We start from the raw sequence: 13057 nt of genomic DNA on the forward strand, positions 1-13057 counted from the left end.
GGGGAAGTGGTCGTACAGTTGGATGTGTTGATGCAGAGGAAGGCACGCATTAATCTGAATAATCCATTTTATAATGAAGTGCACACATCCGTAATGTTCAATACAATGGTTGTGCACTTGATGTTTAAGGCCACCTGCCATACATTATAATGGCAAAGAGCACACACATCATACAGCACAGGGTTTATACCGTACTGTACTATAGATGTTATACATGTTATACATGTTAATAGAGAAATGATGAAAATACAAACTTAATAGTGTATATAGTATTGGTATATACTGTACAGTATATGTATATATGTTTGAAAAAATGAGTTTCAGAGCAAAAGACAAATCAATAGTAATATCGATCGCAATGTGAGTGTAGTATGAGTTTGTATGGCTGTTCCTACCGCTGCCACTGTTAGACAGTCAGAGCCACACCCGACTCGACCATTGCGTGCAAACACTATAAGCGTTTAACCTATGCTTTTGGCTCTCATTGTCGGTGAACACAAATAGACAAATGTTTATGTATTATGTATTCACACACTTTTCAATGCCATAATTCATTGCTTTCTCTCTATTGTATTGTCACAAGAGTTATCTAATATAATATAATATAATAAGTTTGATGTTATTTCTACTATAAATGCAATGCTAATCAATGATTTGTGTAAACATATTTATAGCGCTCAACAATAAGCTTAATGGCAAATAATAGGCTCATTGCAGCAAACATTGAATCAACTTATTTATACACTTTTCATGTTATCTGAATTAAAACAGTGTTTGCTTTAAAATAATATACTATATAATCAATACAAATAATTAACAACTAATAATACTTTTTTTTCTACAAGTTTAGCATTGGTTGTCAATAGATAACAAATTATTATTATTTTGACAAACAGTATGTTTATTCAGTTTAGACTTGAATTATATGTAATTCAATACGAAAAGAGCCGTAAAGTAGTTTTTGGCTAAAATCCCGAATTTGTGACTCAAAATGCACTGAAAATGCCGACAAATTGACACAAACTTTAATAGAAGAGATAACTAAAAGCCGATTATAAATAAATACTAAAATAAGTTATAAGTTATAGATGTACTGTAGAGTAGTATTAATATACTGTACTATGTTTTATAAAAAATACTTTATTATGTAATAAGTGTCGATCATATGACTATGTATTTGCATATTAATGAATAATATATTGTTCAGTACTTGAGAGACATTGGGGACCGTTGTCTGACACTGGGGTTCGGGAGTCATTATAAGCATAATAACAATATTACTATACATTAATAAGTGAAGTGATTTCAATTGAAATATTGCAATCAATAGTTTGATACCAAACCTAATATTAAAAAAGTGAGTAAAAGATTTTAAACAATTTATTTTCATTTGACTCAATAGGCGTTTGCATTCTTAGCACTGAAACACTGGTTCCATGTCTTTAGGCTATGATATCCTATGAATGTGTTGGTCAGGTCTGACTCAGGCCTACCTATCCTCTCAGTGCTCGTTTCGATTATTTTTGGCAATAAAACACAAGACTAATAGCATTTTTTGTCTGCCTTTTCTCAATAATTCATTTTAAAAAAGTCAAGACCTCTCATCTCTCACTCACTCCCATAGTATTGGCTAAACATTTAAATTTAATCGTTTAAATCTATCGTTTAAAATAGTTTTTAGGAGTTCATTATATTATTTTAAATAATAAACAAAATCTTTATAGAAAATTTTCTCAAATTATTTATTTATATAATTTTTATTTGTTGTCAAATCAGTTAAATCGATGAGTTTGCTATTAATAAATAACTTACAGTAATTTAAGCATAAAGACATATAAACTCAAAAACATTTTACATAATAATAATAATAACCACAGATTTATAAAAATTAATGCATTTTAAAATATAGTAAAACTTTTGACATATGTTTCTCATTTTGTTTATAATATTTATAATAATGATACATATAAATGTTAATATTATTTATAAAAATGAAATCAATTTTTATAAAACAACAAATTGAAAAATAGTGGCCTTCGGGCCAAACATACAAAAAGTGAAGTAATTGTTTTAGATTAGACACTAAATGAGAGATAAAAGACTACTTCTTGCAAATGACTACCGACTGCTTTCTCACATAAAACTTAACACAAATTTTGGTCTTTATATTACATATATATATATATATTTCTGTATATATCATATAATTTATATAAATACTGATGAAGTAATTTCAGTATAAGTTATTTGTTTGACTCCTTATAGTTTAACTAAAACCTATCAAATATCTAAAACAGTATCTCATTTATAAATGGCTGACAGCTATAAAAAATCATTTTGAAAAGCTTTGAGTCAATTCATGTTGAAATGTGTACTCTCCAGTCCCTCCCATTCCCATACAATGTTAGCATAAAAGCGTGAGATGATGGTTCAGATCCGTATATTTTAATACATTATTAACTTATTCTTGAAAGTTATACTGATTTTTTCAAATGAGCTCTCTATGGGCTCAACTATTATTGTTTATATCTCTCAACATTAAAATTCTATATCAAATAAACCATAATTCAAATCAATAAATAATAATAAATACAATCACACATGAAATTCTTGTATATATATATATATATGAATATTTAAATAACGAGATCTAAAATAATTGTTTGTTAAACGGATATAAATAAAAAAAAACATTAACTTCTGGTCCATTCATGGCATGAGAGCTGTCTGTCCTACAGCTTATCAAATGATTTAGAGTTTGTTAGTAACTCTCGGGTTAATCTCCAGGTCATCTTCGCTGCATTTTCCAGTGAACTATTCAATACAATTAAAGTATATAACATTTTATTGTATGTTATAGACAATGCATTTATCACAACAACAAAAATGTTATATTTCTACAAAATGGCTATTCAATTGTTTGTATGAAAAATTATTATATAAAACAAATATCATTTTACAAAAGACAAATAATCTAAACATTTATCACTCCTATAACAGGCTATTGAATGATTGTTTAGCATATTTATAAAAAGAGATATACAGTATAATGAAAACATATTAAAAATCCATTTCTCTGCATGTTTTCAAAATGTGATTTAAAGTACTAATATATATTTTCGCAACTAATACAGTATATACACTCTCATGTATTGCAAATGAAGTTTAGCTAAAATATACAGTTTATAAAGTATATAATAAAATTTTTTTTTGCTCAAAACTAAGTTCAATAAAAATGCTATGTGGGATAAAATGGGATAATAGGCAGGTGTGATACTATTAAATAAATAATATTTATGTGATTTTTTTAAAGTTTACACTAAATATAACGATATCTATAATTAGCTAAATTTTATGTTATGTATAAAAACGAGCAAAATTATAGTATATTATGACTAAACTTATATTATAAGGAATAAAATGAATGGATGTGCAAACCTGTGAGACTTTCCCCTAAATAAGTCGAGATTAGGCAGAAAATAGTGTGGACAGCGACGACATTGTAGACATGATATGAGTTGCAGTAGTATACCATTGATGCGGTCACCCAAACACACTTCATCCCATTCACCCTCTCGGGGGTGTTTCTCACACTCATATAATAATAGTGTCTTCAAATGATAGGCATTGACGGGCAGTCCCGGCAAATCTAAGTGACGGTCGCGAAGTGTTTTTAATATTGAAAGACATTTCTTACGACATCCGCCCTAATGTTAGCAATACATGACAAACAAATTATTTAGTAAATTATAGAAAACAAACATATTTTTTGAAATATTTCAAATATAGACAACAAATACCTGAAGCAATCTATTTTCTGCCTCAAGAAAACTGAGAACCCAGGCGTCCCCTTCCATAGAGCTTTGTTTACCCTATTTTGGACATACATTTGGTTTAAATATTACAATAGTTTGTATGACATAATCGTAAACATACTTGAAGTGATACACAATCTTTGCTGAGCAAATCAAAGCCCTCAGCCTTGACTTCAGCAACAATATTAGGAGGTGGCCAGGGGCAAGTCGGCATTGGCCAATGTGCCGCCGAACGAGGCCAAAGGCCACTGCACCGAAACGCTGACAAACCCATATGGGATTTAGTATACAATAATGTTTGATATAATATATAAAAACTAATATAAAGATGAATACCAGGTGTGATCTGAACGATATATCTCTCTCTAATCCTTAACTTGACTTCACTGGTGTCGGCAATCATTTTGACCAAATCGCGGTAATTACTCTTATCACATGCTTGTGCTACCTATGAAGGACAGTCACATTTTGGTAAATGAATGAAATTTGTAAATTTTTTACACATTTATAGCTTATAATACTAATTTATATGTAGTGCTAAAGTGATTATTTAAAATATGATATTAAAAAAATACAAATAATATGAATTTGATATTAGCCTTTAGGGTATAGTTTATATGTGTTTATGAATTTCCAACACAAATGGTTGGGCGTGAAAATGATTTAACGATTAGTTGCTCTATAGTTAAAGTGTTTGTTTAGACTAAAAAACTAAACCTTAAAATTAATGACTCGATTATAAGGATTCAGTTTATTTAATACTTACTAATGTCTGAAATCGAGACCTTATTTTACGTGCACTTAAGTAACCGCTCGCTGTTATGAACTCAACCCATAAAGACATCGATCGCTTTCGACCATCAGATAGCTGTATAAGAAACCAATAGTTAATATATTGTTATTCATTGTCTCATTAATAAGTCACTTATTGTCGACATTTTGTTATCATTTTTATAAGACATACCTTCAAGACAGCACATCCCGGCAGTGAGCCGTCGTCAACAAAGTTGAAAACTCCCATTTGGTTTAGATATAAGACTACCTCGAATTCTGTCGGTGATATCACTTCCAGACCTAATAAAATAATAACAATCATTAGTTGTCTATAATGTCTATTAATAAATCACTTTTCTGTTGTCAATCTAATAATAATAATTCAAATATTATAAAATATATTTATATACTAAACCTAAGAACATCTTATATCTTCATTGTATGATTTATAGTACTGTTTGATTGTTATCTTTAAAACAATATTAATGTATAACTTAAGAATAAAATAATAAAAAAATAATTTATTTATCTATAATAATTATATATAAGATAATTAATATCTTAACAGTATTTTATAAACAAACCAAGTATTCAAATATTTATTTTTCGTAATTGAAAATTTATTTTTTTATGTTACATGGCTTTCATCAGGTATTTAATTTTTTTCACAAAAAAATCTAATTAATAGTTTTTCATTAATTAAAATACAGATAATTTTAAAATTTACTTATTTATATTGTTAAAAGCTTATTATCAAAATATAGTTTTTTGTTTTCATTTGAAAACATATTTTCACTAGAATTTATTGATTATACAGTATTATTATTATCTATGTTTTTTAGTTACTATTTTAAATATAACAGTATAATAAATAAGCATTGATAGTTAACAATAAATAGTTAAATATTAGTTAAATATTTTTTGTGAAAACAGTCTAAAGTAATGTTGTAAAGCATTTTGAAGGCATCTAAAGATTGATTGAAAACGTTTCTCACGTTTTTTTGTTTGGCTCGTTATCTAAGGCATAGTCTCTGAGTCTAAGAGACAAACTCTTATTGATTTGGATCCCAAAACATCCCTTTTAGTTAACAGTATTTGAATTTATTATATTATGATTTTTAATTTTTTTTGTCTGCTATTTTCTAATTGTTTTGCAACAAATAAACAACAAATATATGACACAAAACATAGACTTAAGATGTATTGAATACAATCCATTAAAATATAAACTTCAAGACTCCTTGTGAGAGTAAATTGGATTATTTATAGATAGTTATGTATAATGACTTCATTTTAATGCATTTAAATGGCATTTATTTTGGAAACCAATGAATTAATATAAAAATCAATGAATAAACAGTTGTAACAATTAATAATAGGGCTTTAAATTTATAGATGTTTTTTTAATAAATTGTGTATCAATTTAGCATTTTTTAACAATGATATTATATACATATTATAGAATCTATAATATAGATGTATACCTTCATAATGGCCATTGCATTCAGTGAGACTGGATATGAATCTGGGCTCCTGGACTTCGACCTCCTTGAGCACATCCTGAACTATTTTGGTGATCTCACGGATAGTTTTAGCAATTTGTCCCCTACTGTATAAATAAATTGACATTCAATTGAGTTGTTGTCAGTTTTGCACATATAATAAAATACAAACAAAATGACACTATTTTCATGTGTCTGTGTTGTAAAGTTATCGGAGAAAATGTTTTCAAATTAATGGTTCTTTTTTAAAGTGAAAACACATAAAATCATTCAAAAAGAGATAAAAAACATTTGAATGAATAGATGAATGAATGTTATAGTTTTTTTTGTTATGCAAAAAAATTATTATTTCTTACAATATTTTTCTAAATTAATATATTAGTTGTAAAGTAATTTTTATTTCCTAATAAAAGTATTTACTAACAATTGTAATTTGAGATTTAATTCATTGAAAAGCTGATTATAGAGTTTGAAAATAGCATTACAATAGATAAGCTAAATAACTTTTGAGCAAAACATTAGAGATTACTAATTCATATGTTATTACTGGAAAATTTTGATTATTAATAGATTTTATTGATTATATAAATAAACTTATGAACTTTATGTGTATTTTTATTTTATTTAAAATTTCTAAAATATATCTAAATATCAAAAAATTAAATTTAAAATTATATTAATCTTACCGATAGACAACTCTTTCATTGCAATATTTATTAATATGAAAGAGCAGTTTTGAAGCGCCTAATTGAGAATCTGGTGGTACCAACATTTTCAATGATAAGCTCCAAAAAATTTTTTAGTTATCCAAATAATTTATTTAATATCACAAACACTAAGCACTTATTAACACAATTTGTCAGTGATGTGGTGACAATAGATATATATGAAACTTGAAAAACTCAATTATCAACAACAACTAGTAATGTATATTCAAATGATAAACATTGTGACCATTGAATAAAGTGATTGTAATGTTAATGTCACACATATGAAGTACAACCGGAATATAATACTTGAATCTATAGTTGTGTTTGAAATCTATATAAGAAAAGTCTTGCGAGAGATTAGGGATGAAGTGTTGGCTTCAGATGTATTTTAGTCACCACTAACTGAGCGCAGGCTCTCCTCATCGGTACTCTTGACTCTCTTGTCTTTTCTTATACACTCTTGATATCAATGATAAATAGTAGAGAATAGCCCAGAGTTGTGATGATAATGTTTAGAGCTGACGGTGCAAATGTAGTACTTGGATGCCATGGCATTGTGAAAATGTTGTGGTGTGTATGCGATGGTTTTGGATGCCACGCGCGCACCGGCTATTGGGGCGGTTCTGTTTGTTTTAGCATTGGCTGAGTCAACGGCGCTATCATTTCATATAAATCTTATGTGAGGTCTGCTCTACTCTGCCTTATGTGAGAGCACTTCCAACCTTTTCCTCCTTATATTAATGATTGTCTACTTTCTGTAATGTAATCCTATATAATATATTGCAATTGCTTTCAATGGTTGCCTTTTCTTTTTGCTCTTATTTTGTGTTATATCTCTCATGAGATAAAACAGTGGCGGAACCGCTAACTATTAATACTGACATTTGACAGTTCACTAAATATTATTATTTGTTGATTGAATTCAAGTTTTGTCATTACCTTACAAATAGATTTTTAATATTTTTTTTGGTCAACAGTAACAGCAAGTTATCAAAATATAATACTTTAACTATTGTCAAGTGATTGCTTACTATAACGTATGTCTTATACAACACTTCCGCCACTAATTTCTTATTGATTTTTCTTTCCATTGTTTTTTTCCTTTCTTTAATCATAGTTTCGATATTATCTCATTTTTTAGAAATTTGTTTAACAAAAATTATCAGATGAATATTGCACTGAATAATATATATATTCTGTATATATAATGAGATTTTAATAATTATTTATTTGCTTATAATTACGTGATTATAATAACAATTATGTAAATATATTTTAATAAATTATTGAAAACTGCATTTGTACTTTACATACTATTTATTTAAATATACTATTAAAGATACAATTTCAACTTAGTTGACAAAAAAATAAAGTTAAACCAATTTATATACTATAATTTGCTATAAAAATTTGATTAATTTCTCACAAATTCTGTAAATAAATATAAAAACTTTACTTGAGGCGTATTTTAAATAATAAAATATGTTTTATTTGATTTTTAATTAGTTTGAAAAAGTCAAGCAAATAAAAAGATTGAGATTTTTTTAAAAATTAAATAAAATTCATGCGATTTCCAGTTAATCAATCAAATGCATTGAAATAGTAACTTATAACTCACTCTACACTATCTTCTCTATTATTTAATACAATTTTTAATTCATTTTCATGTATTCAATCATTTAAATAATGTATAACATATATAGTACAATATACAGTACTGTATATGCTATAAATTGTTTATACTGTATATGCAATGCATCAACAAAATATTTTTTTATTAAATTTTAATATATGAATATAATTTTTCTAATAAATAATTTATGAAGTAAATACTTAAATGCATAACAATTAATTAAATTCGTTGTAAAACTTGATTTTATGGCCAATTTAAGTAAACACAAAATATTGAGTACAATGTATATAATTTATATTAATTTGTTTGCCAATTAGTTTGTTGTATTGATATTGTTTATTGTAATGGATGAAACCGTTAGATAAATAAAAATTTTGGTTTTATTTATTTTATTGATATTTATGGTATAATATATTTTACGCTTAATTGTTAGACAAAAAATAAAAAGTTCACTAATTTTCTACATCTTAAATAAATATTAGTTTAAACATATACTATACTTAAACATGTCTATGACTTTATGTCTCTGACACCCACTGAGACATGAAAAAAATTAAAACAAAATAACAATTAAAGTTTTTTATTTTGTGAATTTGAAAAACATGTTATTGCTAGCAATGCTATAAATAATAAAAAATGATGATTTGACTTGTATTTTGTTTATAATATTTTTTAATTATTATTAAAATACAGTATAAAAATAGACATTAGATATTATTTGTTGATATTATAATATTAAATATTATTAAAAACCTCATTAACTAAAAGAAATGAACTTTTTTTTTAATTTATTTCACAAATCAAACATTAATACAGTATATAAAAATTTAAGAAAAATTTTATAACCTAATAAAAAAATTTGCTATTAAATATTTTTATCGTTTTTCATTCAAATTGATAATAATTTTAACAATTTATAGATTATTTATAATATGAAATTGAAAATTGATACAGATAAAATAATAATAATAATAATTTTATGTGAGCATAAATATAAATATATAGTTAATATGATATGTCTTTTTTGGATTGAATGAATGGATGCGATAATTGCAAGACATTAACGATGACCGACAGCTGCAGAAAAAAATAATTTAAAAACTTTTTTTCAAAAAGTAATGAATGTATTGAAAAAAGTAACTCCAGTTTTAGTCACAATATATTAGATGAGATGAGAGAGCAATAGAAATAGAGTTTTTTGTTTTTAAAAGCAATTCATTGGTTATGGAAATGAATGAGTGTTTTCTGAGGCCATGAAGGACTCGAAATGTCTGTCTTATCTGATTTGTCACAAAAACTGAGGAAAAATATTTCTTTTTAGAAACAAATAATTATTTTTAAAAGACACCAAAAGATTATTATCTGACAGAACTATGAAGACTGAGTACTGAGTACTGGAAAGACTGGAGAAATAAAGAGAGACCAGAGATAGAGGGAGAGGGAGTCTCTCTTACCGGTCATGGATTAGAGTGACATAAATGTGAATCTATAGTTATATCTGTCTCACATATAAATAAATACACAAACTTTTATTTTATTAGCAAATCTACACAATTTAGTGACTCTTAGCTTTTTACTAGTGATAGAGACAACACATATTTCTCTATGAATGACATTATTATCAAAAATAATTATTTCCGATTAAATGATAGCAAACTTTTTAAAATTCAGTTTCTCTAGAATTCAAGCACTTGTTTACGTGTATTAAACAACTTTTCTTAAAGAGATAAGTTGTTATGTTATATAATAAGTTTTATTTGTTTTTTTCACTATTTATTTGTAATGTACAGACTATTTTGACATAATTTTTTAGTAGCAATATATTTTGCTTAAAATATATATTTTACGTACTGTTTTGTACAGTACATTTTAAATGATAAATTAATCATTTATAGTGATATTAAATTGATATCATTTATAATGAGAATTTGTTTAAACTATAATATATACTGTATATAAACTTTATATTTAACTATTAAATTTCAGTAAAACTACTTCAAAAAATTAAGTAAACTTATAGGTATTATCAAAATTTCTTTTTGTGATTTGTTTTGCATATAATTTATATATCAATTTGTTTAAAGTATTGCCGAAAAATCTTTGAAGATTTTACCGAATAAATGCCTAAAAGTTTTTGTCGGAGAAATAAAACATAGACAACAAAATCTTAGGACTACTGTACTGTTTGTTATTTTGGGCACCGATAGTACATTACATGTTTGAGAGGTTAGAAAACTGCATTCAAATCAATGACAATACATACTCAGTTGGGGAAACAGTCGGTACAATACAGACAATGGCTTTATTTGAAACTAATCGGTCGGATAAATGACGAGAGAGAGAGAGAGAGAGAGAGAGAGAGAGAGAGAGAGAGAGTTATGTTGTAAGTATTGGTGTCCCAAATGAATGTTTTCTATGATGTGGTGCTGAATGAAGGGTCCAAAGAGAGGTGCCGTTCAATACAATCAGTTAATAATAGAACTGTTAGTCCGTCTGTTGCTTTGGGCATAACTCAGGTCAGACTAATATTGCACTTAATATAATAGTACAACAGTTTATAAAACATGAGCTCATATACTAATCAAACAATACTTGTGAAAATAAACTAAATATTAGTATATGTTTTCATTTTATTTGTTAACACAATATTTTTTAGAGTACATTGATATCTAGAGATTTGACTTTTTATCGATTGCATTGCAATGCTATGGAGCTATTCTCTCATATTTATAATATTATATTTTCTTACATATAATAGTTTTTTAAGGTTTAAATGTTTGAAACTTAAGAATTTTGTATTCAATAAGTAATCGTTAAAAAAATCGAAAAACATATTTTTCAGTCATTCTTTAGAAAGAAGAATAAGTATTAATAAGTCGTGGTTTTGGACTGAAGAATGATTGAAGAAATAGAAGAACCATCTGATAGACTGTGATACCTGTGTGACGGCCTTATGAGAGGTAGAGACCTGTGGTTAATAAGTTTGGTTTATAGGCTGCGGACCTGTCGACGCCAGAGAAGACACTTTTCACAGCAGGATTTAACCACTCGGATAGCTATTCATCAGATAAGAAGTAAAATATACTCTGCTTTCCAGTTATATACACACAGTCTCTCATTTAATATCAATTGACATAATATTTGGCATTTTGTAAACAATATATGGCTTATGTTTATTGCAAATATATGTTAATCGCTATTAATTCTTCATTTAAATTTTGACATAACATTCAAGTTAGCAGACAGTGACAGACCATTTGGCAAAACAAACAGACATTTCATAATACATTTGTGGGAATCCATTGCATTCAACACAAGAAAACTGACTTTTTTGAAGTCTTGTTCAACAAAATGCAAACAATCTCTCTGTTTGTGTAATCGATTATCTCATGACTTTAGTCTCAATCATTAATAATCAGTGAATCATTTGTATTAAATATTATACTCTAATACTTCTCTGTCTTATAGTTGTAATTGTAATGCTTTTCAATCATCTATTAATTTTTTCAGTTATTTTTTTCTTTATTTTAGCACTCATTTATCAAAAGCTATAATTATTTTTAAAGTAATGAATAAATATAATATTAAATATCATACAATGATTACTCGTATTACATGTAAAATATATGGAATAAAAAGTATTAGTTTTGAAAACATAGAATCATTGATACAATAATTGGTTTATTTTTATGTTATCACTATTTGTTGAATTTTCATCAGTTTGATTGCAAACTTTACCGATAATTATAATTTTAGTGATATTTTAGTGATACTATCACATTGAGTGCTACTCGAAGTACTTTTCAATATTGACAAATGTTTTACAATGACTGGTACTAAATAGTACTACTGTTCCTCACTATCTACTGTCCCTCCCGTTGAAAAGGGACGCTACGAGTGCCGCAAATTTGATTATAAGTTTGGCACTAATGTATCGCAAATTGAATTACTCGATAACATATACCGTATAACACAATATATAACAAAAACATAAATGTATTTATGAATAAAAGTTTTGTTCAAAACTATGATTCCCTTTCAAAGCGATTATTAAATTTTTGCCAAATATTTCACTTGTTCTCCACTATTATAGTACTTCACTACTAAATTTATAGCATACAGTATTAAACTATGTTTATATTTTTACTCCCTTTCACTTTCATTTATTGTAAAAATATTATTAAATTTAATTACAAATGTAATTTTGAATTGATTTTATTCGCTGATATTAAAACTTAATTTATAATAATGCAATTTTAAATATATATTGTGCTGTAAATACAGTATATATTTGACATATAATTTCTCCATAATACATTGAATATATGTTGAATATATTATAAATTATAAATATATGTTTAATTATTTAATGTACAGTATTATAAATTATATATCTATACTATAGATTCTATAGTATATTAATAGTATACATTTCTATAAAGTTTAAATTGTTTTAATTATAATTGTTAACATGGTTTTATATAGTTTTAGATAATAGATATAATTGAGCTTCAAAATGAGTTATAAGTAACTTAATATTTAAAATTTTATTTTTCATTAATTAAATAATAGTTATATATATATATAAAAGATAGATTTGCAATTAAATACATTTATTCAATG

The 13057-nt window shown here is 26.2% G+C and overlaps 1 protein-coding gene across 1 annotated transcript; it reads right to left on the reverse strand.

Annotated features, from left to right (window-relative positions):
- Nucleotides 1–2609: 2609 nt before the first annotated feature.
- On the reverse strand, nucleotides 2610–6944 carry LOC128952965 (protein mab-21-like 2). Its single transcript, XM_054298443.1, has 9 exons — nucleotides 6778–6944; nucleotides 6074–6198; nucleotides 4780–4889; nucleotides 4582–4683; nucleotides 4152–4263; nucleotides 3937–4076; nucleotides 3801–3872; nucleotides 3439–3707; nucleotides 2610–2814 (listed from the first exon to the last, which is right to left on the reverse strand). Exons 1-9 carry the CDS (start codon nucleotides 6861–6863, stop codon nucleotides 2733–2735), a joined length of 1098 nt encoding a protein of 365 aa, XP_054154418.1. The 5' UTR covers nucleotides 6864–6944; the 3' UTR covers nucleotides 2610–2732.
- Nucleotides 6945–13057: the final 6113 nt, after the last annotated feature.

The sequence above is a fragment of the Oppia nitens genome, unplaced genomic scaffold (genome assembly GCF_028296485.1).
Source record: "Oppia nitens isolate AA-2021 unplaced genomic scaffold, nextdenovo-longstitch-racon4-pilon3 scaffold1_pilon_pilon_pilon, whole genome shotgun sequence".
Lineage (NCBI taxonomy): Eukaryota > Metazoa > Arthropoda > Arachnida > Sarcoptiformes > Oppiidae > Oppia > Oppia nitens.